General features: G+C 26.1%; 1 protein-coding gene and 1 non-coding gene across 4 annotated transcripts in view; one reads left to right on the forward strand and one right to left on the reverse strand.

The window, feature by feature from the left end:
- Nucleotides 1–767: 767 nt before the first annotated feature.
- Nucleotides 768–840, forward strand: Trnar-acg. Its single transcript has one exon. It is a non-coding gene; the product is annotated as a tRNA-Arg (tRNA).
- A 3,037-nt stretch (nucleotides 841–3,877) lies between these two features.
- LOC112601743 (formin-binding protein 1-like) overlaps nucleotides 3,878–24,650 on the reverse strand; it is a 30,177-nt gene continuing 9,404 nt past the window's right edge. The window contains exons 2-13 of one of the 3 annotated variants that reach the window (XM_025349508.1): nucleotides 24,202–24,317; nucleotides 18,421–18,471; nucleotides 10,213–10,360; nucleotides 8,973–9,230; nucleotides 7,595–7,780; nucleotides 6,590–6,829; nucleotides 5,613–5,639; nucleotides 4,890–5,014; nucleotides 4,569–4,814; nucleotides 4,399–4,512; nucleotides 4,198–4,331; nucleotides 3,878–4,116 (exon numbers count right to left, since the gene is read on the reverse strand). In XM_025349508.1, coding sequence (XP_025205293.1) covers nucleotides 3,962–4,116; nucleotides 4,198–4,331; nucleotides 4,399–4,512; nucleotides 4,569–4,814; nucleotides 4,890–5,014; nucleotides 5,613–5,639; nucleotides 6,590–6,829; nucleotides 7,595–7,780; nucleotides 8,973–9,230; nucleotides 10,213–10,360; nucleotides 18,421–18,471; nucleotides 24,202–24,317 — 1,800 coding nt within the window. In that variant the 3' untranslated portion in view covers nucleotides 3,878–3,961. The remainder of the gene's footprint in view (nucleotides 4,117–4,197; nucleotides 4,332–4,398; nucleotides 4,513–4,568; nucleotides 4,815–4,889; nucleotides 5,015–5,612; nucleotides 5,640–6,589; nucleotides 6,830–7,594; nucleotides 7,781–8,972; nucleotides 9,231–10,212; nucleotides 10,361–18,420; nucleotides 18,472–24,201; nucleotides 24,318–24,650) is intronic. The other 2 variants (XM_025349510.1, XM_025349509.1) reach the window with 2 other exon arrangements.

Consider the following 24,650-nt stretch of genomic DNA (forward strand, 5'->3'; position numbering starts at 1 on the left):
ATTGAATACAACTTTCAATACAGCTAAAAAATATTTAGGACGAAACTATTTTCTTGGTTAAAATAATTAAAATAATTTTCCCATCCTCAGTACGTCTACAGGTACCTATACTTCATAGCTCATTGTGACTAGGTACCTACCTACCTACCTCTAAATAACTAAATATATTTTAACTTGGCGAAATTTGAAATAAAAATATAAGAGATTTATAATTTACACGCCAAGAACATTCCGATGGAGGAGCAGGAGGTACAGTACAGTAACAGTTATAAGTGCCTACTTTAGATAATACTGAATAATCAAAGCACATGAAATATTATTAGGTATTAATTATAATCATTCCACACTCAAATAAAATTACACTGAAAATAGATCAAAATACTAGGTATTCAGTAAATAAATATTAAATTATTTAAAAGTTAGTAACAAATTAATTAAATACTACAAGCTATAAAATAATTAATACTTACAAATTACAATTAGTAGGTATTTGTTGAACGTGAAATAATTTTTAGGAGCTTGGAAATTATTTGACGCCCAATATCAATTATATATCGTCAAATAACAAGAATACCATATTACCATGTCATTCGCGTGATTTTTAAGAAAAACCAATTTAATTATTAAAGGTTTGAATACACGCGGGTAAATACTTAAATGGACAGCAGTTATTGTTATCACAACGCTTATTTTTCAATATGATAACATGAACCAAAGTTACCGTAAACGCGTTTATATGTTCAAGTTTTGCCACGTCCTCACATCGAGGCCCTGTGGCGCAACGGATAACGCGTCTGACTACGGATCAGAAGATTCCAGGTTCGAATCCTGGCAGGGTCGGAAGAAATTTTATTCTTTTTTTACAAGGCGACTTTCAATTTTAACTTCTTCGCTGATCAGTCTTTTAGTACTTTTTTTTCTCACTCAATCGTTACAAACGATTTTAATAATTTTAATAATATTATATTATTTATCACACCCGATGGGAGCAGTGCTTCGTACTTGAATTGAGAAAAAAATTTAAAAAAAGAAATCCAAAGGGTAAAAAAGTGTGTACCTGAGCATTTAAATGAGACGTGCTTAAATATTTTATAAAAATTACTTCGTCCTCCATAAATTACGAACATTGAATGCGAGGTTATGACTTTTCCATTGCAATTTTTTTGATCTCTACCATGTTGATATACATGAAAACGAAATTAGGGAAAGGTAGTTAATTTGGAGTCGATCATTGATATTTTATAGCACAGTGAATAGGCACGGACGGGCAAAAATGAAATATTTAACGCTGGGGAAAAAATGTAGTTAAATTAACAGTATCTTCCCGATTATGCTCTTGCCTCTTAGACAATTATTAATAGATGAATAAAATGAAAAATTTTAAATACCTTTCATGCCTGTAACTTGTAAGTTTCTGAATTTTTTTTCAATAAATATTTGATTTGATTGATTATTAATTACATAACATTAGGTAATACATGTTTAAATATAATAAATGCTACACATTTTTATAGGTACTATTTAGTTATTGGCATTTCAACCTCTAAAAGAGTAAGAAATACAAATTTTGAAAACATTGAAACTCCAAAAGTTAGAATCTTCAAATAGCAAACTGCTTGAATACATTTTTGAATTTTAAATGAAATTTTATTGTATTTTCATCGTCCACGGTCAACTGTTGATAACATATTATTTTCTATGATTTAAAAATGATTCAACAATATCAATTAATATTTATTCAAAATTGTTAAAATAATAAAACAAAAAAAGCTTACATGGTCATCATAGCACAAATATATAGTATTATCATAACAGCTTTAATGACATCTTTATTATAGTTTTGATTACATACATGGAATCAGAGGCAGATTTATCTTTTTGCGACTATAGCCTATAGGCACCAAAACTTTGCCGCCCCTATAATAGGTGAACAACTGAACAAATTACCACAACCATATACTATATATGATACAGAAAAATTTTAAATATAAAATAAATACGCATATTATTAATTATTTTTCGTAAATTAAAGTAGATAATTAATTTTTCAATTTTTTTTTTTTATGTTTGATGCTTTTTAATAAAGCACTACAAAATTTGCTGCCTACAGTGTCTAATGGGAAATCCACCTCCGCATGGAATTGGGTCTTAGACAGTAATTATAATGAATTCAGCTAGGACAGATTATAATATATTATGTACTTTGTGTATTCTTTTTATTTATTTCATTTTTTAAACATTTTATCATTACATTTTTGCAGACTTTGTCAGCAGCATTAAATAAAATATAATTTTTTTTTTTAATAAGACAACAAATATTGCCAAATTTTAACTAATGATTTAGTTAAATGAGCATAGATAACTGTTATTTTATATTAAATTGCATGTAGCTGAGTCATAATAATATAATATTTGTAATGTTATTCAAAATAAAAGCAATATCAACAATGTTTTGTAAAAAACAAAATCAACACTAATTTATGAAATAACTATACGATTGCATTGTTAACATATTTTATTATAATATTTAATCAACTGTAAATCAAATAATAAAGTTGAAGATAAGTAAAGAAAAAGATTAAAGGCTTTCTGGCAGTCTACATTAGCTGACTGCCTCAATTATTTGACATATACTAATTTTCACAGTTAATATCCATATGAAAACACAACTTTTAATATATTTTTTATATTTCAATAGTGTCAAGTTTTCTAGAGATCACAAAAGATTCTAAGATTGTCTCAAATTGACTAAAAACTTTTTAAAAAAAATAAGGAAATGTATCCATTTTAATTTTTAAACAGTTTAATAAATAACAAATAATAATCTTAGCAGTTATTTTTTTTTTTTTTTTTACATATGGTTAGTAGTGTAAAGTTTAATAATCAATGTATTGAAACAATAAATAGTGATATGTTTTTAAGGCGTTTTAATAATATATATATATATCTATATATTGTACAATTCAGATGATACTAATACACAATACACTATAAGCATAGAGTTAGGATTAAATGAAAAATGCTGGTTATGCGTATTAGGATAATATAAATAATAATAATAATAATAATAATAATAATAAAATGACAACTACTCGTAAAAGTGTTGTCTGTTTGTTAATTTTGTTCGCTTATGTTTCGTAAATATTACTATTTTACTTTATTTCATTGAATAATAATTTAATGGTTTTATAATTATTTTTAGTATAACTTATATTTAAAAAAAATATACATAATTCATTTTTAACCATTACATATATATATATAAGTATATATATAAATAACACTCGTCTGGTATTTATAATAAATTTGAACAAACACAACCTACTTTTCAAGTTAAAATATTAGAAATTTGTTTTAAAAAAAATATACAAGTGGATAATTAATTGACAAAATTGTTACTTAGGTTATTTGAATATTCAGGTCGAAAGGCAGAAAATTGAGTAAAAAAAACAATAAATAAACAGTGCTAAAAAAAAGAAAAAACAATATTTGGAACTAAAGAACTTATGATTAATAAAACAAAATAAAGGTGGACGGAAACTCTTTATAAGTTGAAAACTTATTACTTTCTCGTTTTGGCTTTCAACAGATTAAGATGGGAAACAATAATAAGACACAGTGGCGCAAGTAGAAAAATAAACAGTCAAGCAAGATGAATAATTTGCTACTAATTCATTTCAATTGCACATTGGTTAATGAGATTTGATTATCTGAAAGCAATAATAATAGTAATGATAATAATAAAAAAACACTCCTAACTTAAAAAAAAAAAATCCTACATGACAACTTGAGCTCGAACCGATTAAATATCATTTTCATTAAAAAATTGGCACTTTTCACAACCTTATAAAAAAAAAATTAAGTCTAAAATTATTTATGGATAGGGTGTTTTAGTTTAATATATACACAATTAATTTTAATGTCATAGGGTGTCGTAAACATTTAAAACAAATGCCTCTGTTCAGCTAGAATGTATTGAGATGTATGACGTAGGTACAAAACCTTCCTCAACATTGGGAGGTTGTCTTCTAACACGCGTCCATCCATCTCCTTGATCTTGTTCAATGATTAATAGTTGCTCTCCATCAAACATTGGTATTGATCCTTCGCTTGTAGCTGAAACGTTCAATATTAGTGTAAAAATTGTGATATAACATTAATTATAACAAGAATATGTAATTGAGGAGATGCATTTACCTTCAAATGCATAGAGAGCAGTACAAGTTCCTAGGGGTGGCAAATCGTGAATATCATAATAAGGTGGTGGATCTTCATCATTTGCCAATGAATTACGTGAAGCGCCCAGACTTACAGTCTCGCCAGAATATCGACTGTAATAGCATTGTTAATATTATATTATAATTTATAAGTGAACCAATATACTTATTCAAAACTCACTTGTTTAACCCAACAGCAGGTATAGAAACACTGGAATCAGATGCTGAACGGCTCAGAGATTCATCTTCTCCAAGAGGAGCTCGACCATCCGGTATAGTCGTATTTAACCTATTACTATAAGACACGATACATAATATAAATTTTTAATTCACGTAAAATAATTAAATTACTTGTGATTGGATAGGTTGTTAGTGCTACCATTGCCGATACCATTATGTTCTGTCAACTCATGTTTGCGTGTACCTGCGGGACTAACATTACATTCAACTTCTTGTAAAAGTCCCTGGTACTTGGCAATATCAGAGTTGAGTTTATCGATACGCTGTGAACATTCGTTCAGTTGACCTTCTGTGGACATTGGGTCACCAAGGGCCGGATTAGATTCGTATACTCCTTTCATTTTCATTAAACCGTCTCTAAAAATATAAAACACACATCACATATAAAAATATAATTGAAAATTTACAAATTCATCTGTAAAAAATATATACTTGGCTGCTATTTCTTGATGTAATTTTGCTTGCATTTCATCTAGTTTTTGAAGAATCTTTTTTCGACGCTGATTTGGTGGTAATTCACTATAGTCATCCTTTTCACCCGATGATGATAGATTATTCTATAATAAGTTAATAACTTAAATGAATAAATGATCAAATAGTTTACTAAATTATTTAAAAATAATGTATCATGCTATTATAAAAACTGTTATAAAAACAACCAAAGAAATGATTAACACAAACAAAATAAATAATTAATTATTTTATTCGAGCTTTTCTTTTATTCCACAAGCAAAATAATTGTATAACACATGAGTTATTTAAAATTATCAGTACTCAATAGTCATACAAGTTTTTAATTATATATAGGTACATACACATATTAATATTTTTGAGTGATAGCTTAAACCTATTAGTTTGATATTATTATTAGTTAAAATTAGCTTTTTGTTTTTGTTAGTAATATTAAATATTAAAACTTATGTTTAAGATGTTTAAATAAATGTTATCAAAATTATACATTATCATTAGAATCTATTTATAATCATAACTAAGTTATCTTAATCCCATTAGCCTTGTTATAAAAATATGAAGTGATTTTTTTTAATTTGTTATATTTTATTAAGTTTATAATAATCATCCCTTTATGATTATTTTGATGTGAACAGTTCAACATAATATTTTTTAATCACACATTAGAAAAAAAAAAATTAATACCTTTACAGAACTGCATACGTCCATTAGCTTCCAAGTGCATGAAAAACATAAAGCGAGCGTGATTAGCCATGCAGTTAGTAAATAATAGAGTATAATAAAATTAATATATACATTTCAAAATATTATATACCAACATTATGTACAATAAACCCTAACATTCTGATTGAGTTGACTATTTTAAAATTATAATAATTCCAGAAATAAACTTCTTCGTTAATAAAAGTTAGTCATTGACGATTTGTTTAATAACTGTGAGTTAACGACCTTGTAATGATTCGTGTTGAAAATTTGGAAATCATGTTAGTTTAATGTAAACAGAACAAAAACAGGACATTTGTAATTGATGGTTAAAACTGTGTATATTATAAGGCTATAACTAGGAGTTGTAGCGTTTGAATAAAAATATATTAACAATTGCGATCGCTATTAGGCCAAAAACATGAATGCGGTGAAAAACAAAAAAGGCGCGTCGTTCACTAAGCTCAGTGTCATTATTTGTGTTCCAGAAATACTGACCCGTTCAATGTTTGTATTTTATGAATGAATCGTACACGAATAACCGTATACGTTTCAGCAAGCCAAAATTAAACAACATAACGGTTTTCGTTTGAATTATATTTACAAACATATTTATTAATATTATTAAGGTTAAAATATTATTGTGGTCAGGTAAGTATTTCTAAGTCGTTAGAAAACGTTGAGGTTTGATATAAATATTAAGACAATAAAATTTTTTTTCCCACAGGTATGATGTACTTACAGAAAGAAGAATTGGGGTGATATTGAGAATTTTTCAAGAAGAGCATATTTTATGTTTCGCAACGAAACATAAATCGGAAAAAAAATAAAAAATAAAACCGTTAAAATGACTAAAACGTTATAGTCAAATGATAGGTACATTAATATATATATATATTAATTTTTCTTTCATTATTGTCATCATAAATTCTATAATAATTTCGATGTATAATATATACCTTGTTGGAGCTAAATATGGCAAACAGACCCACACGCTTTTTCAGCTTGCCGGCCGACATGGTGCCCTTGACGGTCATTGATTCGGACCTGTGGGCGCCAACGCCCGATGATACGTAAGTGTTGCCGCTACCCGGCAATACGAGCGGCGTGGACTCACCACCACGGCTCAAATCGTCGAAAGGGAAATCTCCGGGTGGTTCGAAACCAGATTTGTACCGTTCTATCACCAAAATCGTGTCCTGAAAGTTAAATGAATTTTAAAAATAAATTTATGATAAAACGCGGCTACTCACAGGTTTATCACGCGGAACAAACCAAATTAACCACTGTAACTTTTTGTTTCGGTCTACATGTTTCTTTTAAAAATATTTTTACAGATTTTTAAAAAGAATTCTTATTTTTTGGTCTCAGAGGGAAATTGGTTACTTAATATGAATGGTGCCAGAAGTTAACACAGAAAATTGACTAAAACAACAAAAATAATTTGACCAAAAACTGCGATTGAGAGAAGACTTATTATGAAACTCTTTATTTACGGGTGCGGCAGAAGAGAATTGTTTAGAAACCATCATCGTTTAAATTTTATTAGTGAAAAAAATTTATTTCATTTGTATCGCGTCATTTTTTTTATTTTTATTTTAAACAATTTTTAATGAATATTTACAATTTATACTATAGGTATAATAAGTAAATTAGAGGAAGGATTGGTATAGTGATAGGGTGATGAAGAAGGAAGCTCTCATAGAGAAGCCTGTACAAGAATTTCGGTTGAGCGTGTGGTTGGGTTACCTAGAATTGATTTTGAGTGCAGCTGAGAAATTAAAATCACGTTATTTATGTAAAATTTTACGATTACAAATACAGAGATATTATACAGCGTATTATTACATTCGTTAATTAAAGAGTATACTTATTGGGGCGTGCATGCTTGGTGAATCACTCTGTATACACGGTACAAATATACAATATATTATCATGTTGCAGATTTATCGACTTCCACTCACTTGTTTTTCGTTTACTTGATTGGCAGCGTTTATGATGCCGTCCAGACACTTATTTATGATTGGGAAAACGTTGCGTTCTACGTCCGCCGAATGGGCCATGAAATGTCTGACGTTTCGAATGCGTTTCTCGTCGAGTTCCTGCAGCTGCCTAAACACCTCCGGCATCAGCGCTTTATAGTGTTGGCTCTGAATGAACACACAGTGATTCAGTAAACAACAAACGAAATACATATTATAAATCACACATGCGACTTAACATCGTGCTTGGGTTTCGCAGTGGCTCCGTTCAGGCGTTGAACGTGTCAAGTTATTATTATTGGACGAGTATAAATATAGTACACCGAAATCACGAAGTTGTATACAGGGCGATCCTTAAAACAGCAGGAACGCTATTAATCTCGAAGGGTGCAACACGATTGCGAACGTTTTTATAGGCTACGTTGCCAATTTTATAATTTCTGAATATGTTTAATTTTGTTTGGGAATTCAATTAATTTTTTTTTTTTTAAATAAAAACTATTTGATATTAATAATACAATGTTACATTATAGCTACGTTACAAACTAAAATAAAATTATATGAAATAATATGAAGTGTTAAAAGTTGAATAGTTAAAATAATTTCAGAGTATTAATATCAATAATACTGTTACATAATGTATTAAATATTAAAAAAAATAATAGTTTTTAAAATGTTTTTCTACATTTTTTTCTTTTTTTTTTTTAAATTTTTTCTTAATTAGGAGTTTGCAGTTTTTTGTAAATATAAAATTAGATCTTTGTGGATTTTATAAATTATGATCATTATAATTTATTAATTTTGATTCAATTTTAGATTTATATTTTTTGACCACAGGTTTATTTAAATTGTTTTGATAGCGTAATAGCAGAAAATCCTTATACCTACTATTTAATTATTTAAAAATTTGTAATTGACTAACATTTAACCTGGCAACACCACACGATTAAAGGTAACTTAAAACGTTCGCAATCATGTTACGGGAAAAGTTTCGTTCGCAATCATATATCACCCATCTCGAAAATTACCAATTCTCTTTTTGGAAATATGTAGATAAGAGATGTAAAAAAGCAAATTTTATTCTGCTTTAGGTTAAATATACAATTAAAAATGTAAATACCTATTATAGATTTTCATTCAATAAAACCAAAGTTGATTGAGATTTATATCGATAGACATAACAAAATGAAGAAAATATAAGAAAATAAACAAATCATACTAGAAATGCAAGCTCATAACATTTTCCAAATAATGTAGGATTTTTTGAAATAAAAATAGTTGTACATATAAGATGTCTATAAATATAAAAATCGAATTTGAACTCCTTCTCCATCCATTCTTAAAGTATCTATCATCATACCTGAAGCTCATTGGTTTTTTGTAGCTGGTTGGCATACTCGTTTTTCGATTCTTCGCAGTGTTGGTTTTTGATGGCCATATTCATCCGTTGTTTTTCCACTTCGGCTCGGGACAAGTTGAGATCAGCGTCAGCCCGCTGAAAGTTGTCCAAAGCTCTCTCCGCCTCTTTAAACGCTTTTTCGTAGTTTTTCCGTGACCTTTCCAGTGAAGCTACCTGGTTGTTGATCATCGCCACATATTTCGCGCTGTCCTGGAGTAACTATAACAAAAATTGAAACACACATAAAAATATATATTGATTATACGTTATCACGAAGATTGTAACAACAGAAAGACACGTGATCACGAGGGGTCATGCGATTCACCTCGTTTATTGGTAGATAACATGAAATGTTTAATTATCAGTATTCAACGTTGGAAACAATAAAAAGTAAAATATCAAATTTTTATGAATATACAAATAAATAAAATTTGAAATGAAGTAGGTAGATACAATATTAAATCGAGCTAATTTTTGTATTACTGACCCCTAAAAACAATAGGTACCGTGTTACAGCACTATAAGTATCATAATACATCGATTCTTTTCTAAACAATTAACGGGCTATTTTCGAGCTAAATAAGTATATTCAATGATTAGTTACTTAATCACGTTTTGAGATTTATGTTATTTATTAATTAATTAGTATTTTAGGATTTTAATGTTTATTTTTTAAGTCATATTCTGATGACTTTGGGACCTAATTAAATTATATCTTGATACTTAGTAATAAACAAACGTTGTAACTGATTTACATGATTAACAATCATCAAAAAAAAAAAAAAAATGAAAAATCGAAAATAGATTGGAGAAGCATTAAAGCTATATTTTCAAATATTTACAAATTATTAGAAATATTATATATACCATATTACTAGTGTCTACGACTGCAAAACTTAGCGTCTTAAAAAGGTGAAAAATAATTGTGTAGCACAATGACAAAAACAATTAAATACTACATAGTTATATATTATGTAAGTTTTATTATCTTATATATTTTAAATATGGATAATTACCTACTTACATTTTTGTTATTAATGTTCTATTTTAAGTAAAAACTTAGGGGTTGATAAAATATAAGCCCTCGTATGAAAAATTTCTTATCATGTCTCTGAAAACGCGGCTGTATTTATACGGAAAATCAGCAATTTGTAACATTGTTTTAATCTAAATACAGAAAGAGTTTAATAGATGGACATACTTTCTTTCTCTCTTCTTTGATGTCCTTCACTAAATAATTGATTTCCCTGATGACGTCAGATTGGAGATTTTCAGCGATCACCTCGTGTTGACCTGCCAAATCGTTTACTTCGCACAACATCGCCTTGAATGCTTTACACGTGCTATACCTAACATACATATACAATTTAATAAAAACTATTTAAGATGAATAACAATAAATAATCAAAATAATAATAAAGCAATCGATTACTAAAGATTATTAACAATAAAATAATAACAATAGGTAATGAATACTACTATTTTGTGAAAAGAAAATGTCCTTATAATATATTATATACATACATATTTATGTTTATAGGCGCGCTTTTCGTAATATATAGGTCACGTGTGTTTGTACTCAAGTATTCGAGCGGCGTTGTTATAATTTTCTATAGAGTAATTTTGAGAAAAAAAAAGATATGCTCAAAATTGATGAACAATTGGTAAATTTACATAATATTATAATAGTATACTGCACGGGTGTCTAGAAAGTTCGGATACGTTTAATTTGCATTGATATAGAAACATTTTACACGACTAATGAGTAATGACTATAGGATCGAAAAATACATTAAGTATAAATACATTGATAGCCAGGGTTGTAATGTGTTTAAATAAGTAGTTTTGTTTAAAACATTTTATGCAAAAATTTAAAAATAACATGAAAATTTATCCTATTTTTCTTTTTTTATAAAACATATATTTTGTTTATAGAATGATAGACTATTGTTTGATACAATATTTAACGAAAATTTTAAAACAAATTTTAAATATTAGAAGACACAATATTTAATTTATTAATTATTAAAATGAAGCACAGTTCTTGTAAAAACTTTTATAATAATTTAGATTTGTTATTTAATAATTCGTGGTAGTTTTAAATGTGTATTCAAGTCATAAAGGGCATTGAGAAAACTCGTATTATTCAACAAAAATTTAAGGTCCACATATTTTAAATGTTATGTGAATAAATTTTAGGGCTTCAAAGCTTACTATTTTCAAACAACTATTAGTAAATTAAAGGAAATGTCCGTTAACTACAGGGTGGCATCCTCTTATTCACGAGACTAAAAAAGGAAACAAATAATAATATACATAATAAGTATCTCTAACCTAACTAATTTAAATATTTTTAATTGTTTGCTTATATATATTCATAATAAGAGATAAAATTTTATAATAACAAACCTAATGAAAGCATTTGAAAGAAAATAATTAGATACAACGCAAAGTTTTATTTTTAACAAATTCAATTATATAACGTTTTCCCAGACTTTCGAGACGTATACAAAATAACGTGAGAACAATTAACGTACAGCGATACGAAAGTTTACACAAATTGTGTAACAAAAAACAGAAAATTATTTTTAAACATTAGTTTAATTAATAAGATCAATCCTAATATTGTATATTAATCTGAGAAAAATATCACCGTCGGAGTTATATTAATTCAAGTTAATTGTTTGTGCACGCCTTTGTGTTTTGACAATATTAAGGCATTATAAAGTATCTATACGCTATTAGTATATAAAATAAAAAGGTTCTTATAAGATTTTCGGCAAAAAGCGGTTGAACGCTTCTTTTTTTTTTTTGCTACCAACCATTTGGGTATTTTAATACAAAATGGTTCATACTACAAATAACAAATAATAAATAATAATAATAATAATAATATATAATACGACGCGTCAACTCATTGATAAATTTTTTTATATTATACAGCTATGTATAAATGTATTCGTAAACGACAACCAAGGACAAACGGATGACCGAATTACGAATAAAATAACATATTAATCCGTTTTCGTTTTCAATAATCGGAATGCACCTAACCCTCGTTATCGTACCAGTCGAATTATTATATTATTAATAACACAAGGTCGCTTTGACCCTGAAGGATATAAGTATAAATAAATATATATATATATATATTATAGTTGTAGGTATAGGACAATTATAATTGACGGAACACGGGCAAGGAAGAGTATATAGAAAGTCCCCCTCGGTATCGATCCCCGTAAGTAGTTACGTCATCGTTATAGCCATCGTGACTCACGCGAGCTTTGGTCGTGAAAAAAAAATAAAGATTCCCCCACACGAACAAATAATACTCTGAACGGGAAAAAGATACAAAACTATCAAATCCACTACAAATACTATAAATATTTTAAGACTCCAAAACGAATCCCACTTGATAGATCCGGGGAAAATAAAAACATGGATGAGACATTTTTTTTTATCAATTTAACATTTTTTTTCGAGTATTAATTACACATCATGATGAAACAAAACTTTTTTTATTAGAAAAACCATATTTGTAATCTGAATACAATTAATTTGCATAGTTAATAAATTAAAAAGATTGAAAAAAATAAAGATAGGACAACTTGAGTAAAGGGGTTCTATTGACACTACTTTAAAATCAAAATTATTGACATTTTTCTAATGCCATGTTCGCGATAATAAAAATACTATAATATAGTATTGACCAAAATAAAATAATAATAGGCATGTTTTTATAAAAAAAAAACGAATATTTGAAATTTTAGGGACTTGAAGTTAAGAATATAAAAACTGTTGAGACATCACGAGCATCTCGAAAAAAAATACACATCGTATTGTATTTCGAATATAAATATAAGCTTATTATTTACACTTACAATGATAATGAATTAAAATATTGTCTTGGCGTAACGGCAATAGCTGTATATTTCAAGTTTGAACTGTTATAATAGAACTAATAGGTCAATAGGTGTGACCATAAATTCCATATACAATAATGTTATATTATTAGACGTGATGGACATTAGAGTTCATTTTTATTATAAACCAATTTATAATATTTAATACACAGACACACACACACACCTACTGTTGATATATTAATAAATATATAAATGTAATCCGAAAAGTAATAATAAATTAATAATTATGTCTTAAAATTATTCAAAACTATTAATTTCGTTTACTAAATTTTATTTAGTTGGAACAAAATTGTACTCCGACTACACATTCATATATCACGTAGATAATGACGAAATTTTAGAATTCTTCGAAATAAAAACTAAAAACATGATTCATCGTATTGGCGGAATGCAGGTGCGACAAAAATGTTGAGAGGAAAAAATTAAATTAAAATTTAAAATACAGCCGTAATTTGAGTCAATAGTATCATGTCGCCAACAACAACAGTAAATTTATTATTTATTTAGCAATCTGATTTTGGTCTTAAACTTGTTAGTTGTTACTATTAAGTACAAGTGAAAATTTGTCAAATTTGACTTGAACTTGGAAGATATTAGACTTCAATAATATTCATACTTTTGAGTTTGATAATAATAATTCATTTTCAATTTTAAAATAACAGAGCAAAATAGATTTTTATCGCACAATTAGTTATGTTGTACGTTTGTAAGACGGAGACATCAAGTGTGAAATTTCTATGTTATGACCATTTATGAGAATTTTATACATAAATATTTAATACTCATAACTTATTTAGACATTAATATATCGTAAAAAACCAACGAAAGAAAACATACAATGTTCTAAATTATAAGTTTGATAATAAGTCAATTTTCTTTAATATTTAAGTTAATAACAAAAAAAATTATTAGTTTGGCAGAAATTAAAGTTGATATGTTTTATGTTTGTAAAACAGAAACAATAGTTACTAAAACTCGAACGTCCTTAAGTATTAGATTTTTATAATCTTTAAACGATCTGATACCTATAAATTATGATATTATATGGAATGTCGAAACATCGCATATGCTATATAAAAATATGTCTATATTGAGAAATCATATGTTAGTGGTTGGCATTTAGAAGAGTATATTCAACTTTACCAATTATATAGCTATCGGCAACGATAGCCAAATTAAATACCGTATTTTTATGATCTAGTCACAGAAAAAAATGACGACAGCAAAATTAAACTAGTATTTTAACGTTTTTTTTTTTTTATTTAAACTAATTTATATTTTGTTTGAGATGATGATGACCTGTATATAACGCTGTGTTAAAAATGTTCAACAACAAACAAAACCACAAAATCAAAAATATTTTGTTTTGAATGAAATTGGTATGAAGTCTGAACAATATCACGACAAATTAGTTTCATATTACCCATCACAACAAATTAAATAGCATAATTAAGTAGTATTCTTAACTGAGTTAACTAAAGATATATCAATGTTTATTCGCTATTTATAATATTTAATAAAACATAGACAACTTACAATAAAAAAAAATACGAAACAAATTATAAAAAAGCAAATGGCACGGCTCTGTTATTAGGTATTGGAGTGAGTCACCACTATAAATGTTTTAATTTTAAATTAAATAATGTATCATTGTATACGGAAAACATGATTCTAAGCGGACACGATGTGTCAGCCTACACCATTAAGTATATTTTATTGATATTGTAATTTTTACTATGAATATTATCGTAAGTTGATTTAATTGTTGACAAGAACATTGCATTTATTACATTATTAGTATTAAATGATTATATAATATAATAGTAAATTAAAATAAACTTTTGAATTAATTATACCATTTAATAATATCTAACTTAACCTTACTATAAAATAGTTATGAAGACGTTCATGGTATAATGGGCAACAGCTTAAAAGTAATCCGCAGATTTCTTAAAGGTTATAAAATTAAAACAACATAATTAATATCGTTATTTATTTTTTAAATATCTAATTTTAACGAAATTTGATCTTAAATGTCTATAAAAATTGTTTTTATATGATTTCAGTATGAATTACTACTATGGGCAATTTTGTATTAAATTAACATGTCTTAGCTATAAAATTCAACATTTTATAAATTGTTTACTTCTAGTAATATAAATAAATAAATAATAGGTACATTAATATTTACAAATTTATGCTTAGAAAATAATATTATAAACATTAAGTAAAAATTTTGAGTAGGTACCTAACCTATGGTTATTTATTTTTTTCAGGTTATTTTGATAAGTACTAAACATTTTTTTACTTATCATCCCCAATGTATAAATTAAATTTTTAATAACTACCTCCAAAGTTTAAGATCGAAGAATTTTTACTGCCAGAAAAGGTGATAATAGAGAAAAAACTAAAATAAATTATAAATAATAAGATCAAGTTTAAAAAGGATAAATTATTGAACATCAGTATTGCACATCAGAGTTAGGCGTTATTCGATTGAAATTTTATCTAGATGATTATTTAGATAACATTTTATTCGAATGATTTTTTTACAATTATTCGAATAATTTAAAAACATTATTTAAATAATTTTCAATTATGATTATTTGAATAAAAAATTATTCAACTAATTTCAAAAATAGAAATTCAAATAATTTTCGTCTATTGGTAAGCATAAGGTTAGTAATTAAAAACAAGCACATATTATAAAAAAATAGTTGGCATTGTATTTTAAGTTACAAATTTGTGAATTATTTTATTATCAGAAAAATGTAAAAATACTTTAAATTAACAAATATCTATCAATAGAAGAAAGTTATTTCCAATTATGTGCGTGTGTTAATATTATTATATTGATCAGCAATTGACTGTAATATAGATTTTATATTTAATATATAGGTGTCATGTAACATACTTATAGTATTGTTACAGTATGATGTATTATATACGACAATAGCTACATCTAAAAAAATGATTTAATTATAAACTATATTAAATCAAATAAAATAACCAAAAATTATTTGTCTTTGAAATTTAGTCGAATAATCATAGTTGAAAATTATTCGAATAATTGTAAAAAATATCATTCGAATAGTATTTTATTTGAATAATCATCTAGATAAAATTTTACCCAACATTGTTGCAAATATATATGATGCACAAAAAAATCTACGAAAAGTGCAAATTTTCCTCATTCAAATTTCTAAATATTTAAAAAACATGCTAAAATAATTTTTAATGCATAAAATGAAAAATTGTTTTCCATAAATCTCTGTTAATATTACGTTTGTTGTTAATCATTAATTCAAGAGTTTTACACGACACACCGCATTGGGAAACTAATTTCTTATTTTTTCCTCGACGGTTATTTATAACTTACTTTTCTACTAACTTTTAAAAATAAAAAATTAAAACTATTAAGAAATATCCATGCAAATTTATCGTAATTTGTATTTATTAAAAAACACTTTAAATAATTATAAATGACAAAAATAATCTAAAAATAATTTTGTTTGAAAATAAAAGTAAAAATCTTAAATTTCAGGGTTTAATTTAAGTTTTATCTCAACAACAGAAAAAAAATGAATATTATTAAGTTCCACCTTTTCCAACTTGTTGTAGTTTATTGTAGAGTGTATGTATAATATACATTGTATATATAGTTATTTATTAGTTCAACAAAGACTGGGGAGATCCGGATAAAAGTGGTGATGTTAGGGTGTAGTTTAACGACTCAACAAGTCGGACAATATATAAATATGAACTAATTTAAATCGTAAAACGTATAAATACCAAGTTTGCTGTATTGATACATAATTTGAGACTTTAAAAGGATATCAAAGAATCCGAAAATGTATTATACGATATCCTTCAGTTTCTACATTATTAATGGAAAATAATATTAAGATTCGATATAGATGCTTAACTTCGCGATTTTACTCGCTTCGATGATTTCTAGAACCGTTGCGTAGTTTTGGGTAACATCTACATTTGCCAATAACATCTAGGTAATAACTATAATAATAAACGATATAATGATATCAGAAAGACGTCTAGGTTCGGTAAATATAGGTGATAAATAACAGTGTAATACTGTAATGTATATAGTAAAGCGGCGGCACCGGTTTACTAAATTACTTTAACGTCTAAACTTAAAGTAAAATTAAACATTTTTTGTAAAAACCATCATTATTCATTAGTTTACTAATTAGTCATATGATATTCAAATCTGTGGTCAGTTAAACTCTAATTCGTTCCATTCAGACATTTCAAAATATAATATTATCATTAGTGGTTCCTAATGGTATTAAACGACTAAGTCCTACACGACTTACAAATAAAAACTGCATTATAAACTTTTTCATACAAAACTTACAATAAATACTAACCCTTTAATTTAAAAATAAATAATTAATTAAATAAAAACCGTATCTTCAAACCTTTAATGAGGCTTCTTCGAAAATGTAAAAGAAACTGGAATGTTGACCTATTAATTTAACAAAATAAATACAAAATTGTATTCCCTCCTCTACATCATGATACTATCTATATCTATTACCAGAGGATGATTTCCCCTATATACACAATAGGGTCAATAGCAATAAATGCATCACAACTATCTACGATGATGTATACTATCTGATTCACGATATTTTCATTAATTATATATGAAAATACTTGCAAGAAAATACAAACTGCATACTACTAAATTTAAGTACCTAATAATAAGATTAGAAATAATAATGTAACAACACAAGTACGAATAAAAAATACGCAATTATTCTTTTGTGATTATTAACTAAATATTCATTTTTAAAAAAACAATATCGTTAGGTTCATTGATTTTTAACGAGAATTTAAAAATTACTTTAAATTTGCTATTTAAACGTAAAAAAGTTTACAAAAAGGTTTTTTTTTTTAATCGAATTTAATTTCATATATTTTATTAGAAAGTTAATGTTAAACACATAACTAAACAACTTATTTATGACTACAATAATAATTTAGATATAATATTAAAAAATAAATATTTACTTGATAATTAAAACGTAAATGCTTTTTTATTTTATCAACTTTCAGAACATGCATTTTATGTTTTAAATTTCTGATACGTTTGTTATCGTTAAAATTAGTAAAACATAAGAGATCCGATATGTCAACGAGCCACATAAAAGAAGAAAGTCATCTATTCATTGATTTCTAAAACGTTGTAAATGCAAAGGAGGCATATTTTTTTAAATAATATAGAGTGTATACGATAGCGTATATAACAATAAATTATGGTCTAATTAAATAAAAATATCCCGTTTTTTCGAAAAACGATAATATTAACAAATTACATTAATATCAATAGTAGGTATAATATAAAATATTAAAATATCTAATATGGAATATTCTATGGTAAAATAAAATTAGTGTTTTAGGTTTGAGACGATAAACATTGATTCAAAACACACTGTATTATTTTAAAGGCGGTGACTTACTGATATTCTTCTTCTTCCTTTTTTTTGGGTTGATAATTTTTAACCAATCGCCTGAAAAAAAAAGAGATTTCATTAAAAATTAAGCTAATTTAAATTTAATGAAACATAAACATAAAAAAGTTGTATTAGGATATTATCGAGTAAACAGTTTGAAACAATATAAATCAAGGGTGTGCAAATTTTTGGAATATCTAGCTGTCTAGGTCACATTAAACGAATTTAAGTTGTTTTGTGCTGTATTTTTCATAATACCGCGTATGTTCAACAATTAAGGAAACATTAAATTTCTCGGCTGGATTAAATTGGAATAAATCGTTTTTTTTACAAGCTAGTAGCATATAAATACACATTTATAGATAAATTTCAAATTGTTTATTATTTTAGTATGCATATTATGCTCAATAAAAATATTTATTTTTTTTAATAGCAACACCTATTTTGAACTCCGTATCCGAATAAGGCTATTTTTTAAAGTCATTTTGATGTATCAACTATGGTTCTAAATTAAAAATTAACTGAATAAAAGCCACTCCTTTTTAATAAATAAATACATTTTTACAATTCATTTAATTGCATAAAATCATTTATAATAATTTATTATTGGTTAATTTTTGGATGGTTTTACGTAATTTTTTTTTTTATACACGAGTACGTGTTATAAATAAGATTTACATAATAAGGGTATACATATCATACATTTGTTTATTAAATATTATTTATAACAGTTATTTTATAATTATACAATTTATTAAATAAATTGCTCAGTTTTCTCCGTTATTTTCTAAGTATAATTGAAATTGTTGTAGACATCCTCTATTGGTTGCTGACATTGACTTTCAGTTATGTTATTATACAATACACGTAACCACGACTTTGTTTATTAAATCTGCATGAATGACTGGTAGTTCTTTGTAAACTATTACTTTTAAATTCCCCACGAAAAAAAAATCAAGTGGAGTAATATCTGGTGATCTTGCTGGTCATCGAATGGGTCTTATTTATAACACGTAAATATAAAAAAAAAAAAAAAAAAAATACATAAAACATTCAAAAATTAATCTATAATAAATAATTATTAATGATTTTATGCACTTAAATGAATCGTAAAAATGTATTTATTTATTAAAAAGGAAATGGCTTTTATTCAGTCAATTTTTAATTTAGAACCATAGTTGATACATCAAAATTACTTTAAAAAAAATAAATATTTTTATTGAGCATAATATGCATACTAAAATAATAAAAAATTTGAAATTTATCTATAAATGTGTATTTATATGCTACTAGCTTGTAAAAAAATTCAATTTATTCCAATTTAATTCAGCCGAGAAATTCAATGTTCCCTAAATTGATGAACACACGGTATACACATAAGTAAAAAAAATCAAATAATGGTCATATTATAAAATAATTTGTATTAAAACATTTTAATTATTTACAAAGAGAAAAATACCTAAAATAAAAATAAAAACTTTAGAAATTGATTTTTTTGTGTACTAATTAAAGTGATTGAGTTTTAAAATTGACATGAGAGCTGTACTAAAATATGCTAGGACCACAAGCCGTATTGAACATTCCTGGGCCCTAATGAACATGATAAAAATATGTTATAGAATAATAAGGATAATATAACACTAAGATCTTACATTTTACACCAATATTGTATTTGCGTGACCGATCTTCGTGACTTATGTGTATTCAATATAAAATATGCGTTTCAACATATTAATTAATTAAGCTAACTAAAAAAACTGCACGTTTTTTAAATGCTTTAGTCAGAAAAATGTTACTTTAACCTACGAATAAAATACACGACGAAATGTGTACATTTAATAAATTTAATCGTGTAATTATTTGACTTAGCTCAAGTATGTATGAATGTGATACCTGGGGTTATTAATATTTATGCCGATAACACGGTTTATACCTGCATAATATTACAATATAGGCCATATACAATTGAACGCGGTATGTGCGGAAATGACTATCCGATTTCTTTAAGACATCGACATCAAGGCTTATTACTGTATTAGTACTGTAGTACTAAAATGTATTTCAAAGCATAATATTCGTAAGACGAGGTAGAATCCAGTGTTTCTGAACGAAAATTTTAGTATTTTGTATTTGTTCAATGATAGGTAAGGTTAGCTTTTAAACGTTTCCGATTCTCGATAGATTAGTAATACAGCTCAATCGGTCGTCTAATAAATTTCGACGAGTGTGGTAAAGCATATTATGAGTAATGATAATATCGGAAATAAACACATGTCATTGATGATTCAGATTGACAAACCAAACAATTAATGTTGGTCTAATTTTTAAATTATTATGCTGAAAACGGCGATAATTTTAGTATTTGTTTCAAAAATATTACAGGGATCCTTAGTTAGTTAATTATTTATTATACGTTTGTTACAAATTCTAACAAATCTATCTTACAGTAATAATCTGTTCATTCATATTGTGTAATGTTGTATTTGTAAGATTATTTTTCGGTTCAATGACAGAATTACAGCATTGAAAACCGATAAAACACGGGCCCCGTTAACACAATGTCATGCCCAATGACCGAGAAAATTCAGGAATCAGACACGACGGAACCATGTTCCATCTAATGTTTATAAAATCATTTGTTTGCCGTATTAGTTTTAGCTCACGTTTATTAAAAAAATACCTACAACTTAAATAAATATATTAATATTATATATTTAGAATAACAACGTATAAACACGAAAGTTAAATACGTTTGTTAATGACATTTAAATATTTTATGTACAACGATTATAGAAAATTTATTGTGATTAAATAACACTGTCCAAATCGTCGACTTTCGAGTTTTAACTCGGAGAAGCGACAATATAATTCAATAATATTTCTGCCACTTTTTCAAAAGCGTATTAAACAGAAATCGTTTTGAATTTTACTTTAGAGAAAACACATGATAATATATAAAACGAGATGTTTTATAGTTTTATATGATTCCTATTCATTATGGAAAACGAGAAAAAAATATGTGATACATATATTATATTATAAACATTAATGTGTGCATTTCTACTATAGAAGAAATGAAAGTAAATATACAAATAATACAGTTAGTCAGAGCTTATGGAACGAAAACAAATTATTTGATTAATGTAGTGGTAAAAAAATATTAATCTTTTATTTTACCGTCTGTATATTATAATAATATAATATGTACATTTTACTACAACTACGAACTAAAATATCATCCAATACATTTCTTAGAACAACACAACTCAATAGACCACATCACATACTTCATAAATTTATCAATTATCATAAAACAATAATTATTTATCAGGCCAAACAGAAAACATTTCTTACTCATTGTCAATATTAAATCATTCTTGTTTGTCCAAAGAATGAAATATGTACTATAACAATTATTAATATCAATTCATCAACATATTTACGAGCTAATAAGTATGAAATTGATGTATTATAAAATGGGAATACAATAAATGTATTAAGAATATATTTTCAGTTATATAATTAAAAACTATTTAATATTACCAATAGTGTCTACTTATTTTAATGCGCATAACGTTTTGAATCAATGAAAAAGACGTGCAATTTAAAAAAAAACATAAATCGGGCAAGATACTAATATATATATAGATAGGAATCTTATTTACTATATATTTTTGGGTACTTCTTTTTGATCTATATTTTTTTCAAGGAAGTACTTTGTTATTTATTATAATACCTGATATCTAACTCACAATTCAAAATATTTTACAGAAATTAAAATTTTTAACTAAAGATGTCAGATGGTGAAAAAGCAAAGCGTCTAAACGCAACAATCATGTCCGGAACTGTCATGTCTAGGCGCCAGAAGGTATAATGTACATTTAGTGTACTTTACTACTTAATATTGTGACTTCTAAGTTTATATTTAAGGTGTCATAATAAATGTCTTAGTTATATAAATTTAATTACCTAGTCTACAGACCTTAACACATTAATACAAAAAAAAAAAATCGATCAAAAATTGATTATTATTTCCCTAATCTAGATGAAATAAGCCAGTTTAAAAAATAAGAACATACTGCAATTATAATAATCTAATTAACATTAATCAGTTAAAAAGCTAATGAAAAAAATATTATTAATCTTCCATTGGGTTTAATATTTATAATTTATATATTTATGCAATTTAAAAAATCAACTATGATTAGAAAAAAAGAATGAATGAATTAAATAAAACCACTAAAATGAATTGGGATAATGGGTGCTGTTTTGTGTTTAAATTATCGTTTTTTATGTATCTTATTAATCTACATATTACTTGATAAATAAATTTATATGATCAATGTCGTATTATTTATTGTAATGAGTAGTTACAACAAATATGGTATAAACAAATAAAATCATGTTAGGCTGCCAGAGTGAAAACTACAAATTACATAAATATTTTTAAGATAACATCCGATCAAATAGTCATTATATGACTACTATAGTCATTGTATAATATACATACACGATTTTTTTATAATTATTATCATATTTTTAAAACATTTTTGAATAGTATACTATTCTGATAATGTGTCCCACATATGTCAAATAATACATTTCAACATATTACCTATACTATGATAATACATTAATATATTAACTTAAATGTAATTAAACATGGGTACATGTACATTTAAACATATCAATTTAAACGCTAAAATAAACTGAATACCATAGCTCAGCAACGTTTTTCCGAATGCAATGTTTTACTCTTATACGCAAATTTATTGTACACCACTTCTATCCTGCGCCGAGATAAACGAAGCGATAAGTGTTCTCAACCTGTCTCCGCAGTACCCTGTCCAACTTTTTTCATACCCTAATTGTACCCAATACTTGATACATATAACAGTAATTTTTCTTATGTATTTATCTTTATATGACTGTATTTACTTGACATAATTTATAGTGAAAAAAAAAACACATGACACCATACTCTCAAAAATGTACAATCTTACAACCTAAGTGGCATCCTATATTTCCAAACAAATATTATTTTGTATGATTTTACAGTTAGGTATATACTATATATATATTACGTAAGATGGCGGCTATAAATAATAGAAAGATTGGTTATCGTATCAGCATAATCAACACTGGCTAATATTAAATAAATAAGTTATAATACAATATTACAACCTCATAGCGAAACATTACAATTTTAATTATAATCTGAAATGATTCGGTAGCTGCAGCTGTTTGTCAACATATTCTGAATATATAATTGATAATAAGAATTAATACTATCAATATTAGAAATGTAAAATACTTCTATATTTTAAATATCAGTAAATTTGTTACGAGAATACAATTCTTTGATTATCAAATACTCGAGTGTTGAATAATACATGTTTTTTTCATAAATCAACATAATTAACTTCTAATAATATTTAATATAAACAACTGAATTCTTTACAAATGTAAATTGACAACTACGAGTAGTTGAGACTTAAAAAATATTAATTAAAAAACGATTAACAATATTACAAATATTATAAATAGTAAAAGAAAAAATACTTTAAATATAAATTCTAACGTACCATCGTATATAATGTATAGATTATGCTTATTTATAATATTGGAAAATGTAATATTTATTATACATATATATTTAGTAATAAAACGATAAGGTTAAACGCGACGATTACTTAAACATAAATCAGTATGTATAACATTAACGTCTTTTCTCCATTAAGTTTATTAGCTGTTAGACGAATTATATTCTATAATATATTTACGTACCTGAGTTTGCTAGCGTATTCCATTTCAATAAGGCATCTGTCACGGATGAAGTGTCCATATCTTTCAAGAAAATCAATGCCTTTTTGAGTGTGAAACGATAAATTATCGTACTGGTCCTAAAAATATAGTAAAAACATTCTGTTATATTTTTGGGTTAAGATCAAGGTCAGAAGAACAGCGCAGAATATTAACACATACATGTGATAGATTATATTTATATAGGTATGTGGTGCGTATTTAGAATGATAATAAATAATTTTATTTGACTGTATGCCAATTCTAAAATATTAAAAAATGTTGAATTTAAAAACAGTTTGATCAGGTTGATTTAATTATTTCAAACTCATCCATCGCGCATACCTGAATGGTACGTGCGTGTAGCATACTGAAAGAAAAGGAATCGATTCTACAGTGAACGGAAAAAATAAGGAAGTTAAACTGATTATAAA

The sequence above is a fragment of the Melanaphis sacchari genome, unplaced genomic scaffold (assembly GCF_002803265.2).
Source record: "Melanaphis sacchari strain LSU unplaced genomic scaffold, SCAv2.0 Contig7_pilon_pilon, whole genome shotgun sequence".
NCBI lineage: Eukaryota > Metazoa > Arthropoda > Insecta > Hemiptera > Aphididae > Melanaphis > Melanaphis sacchari.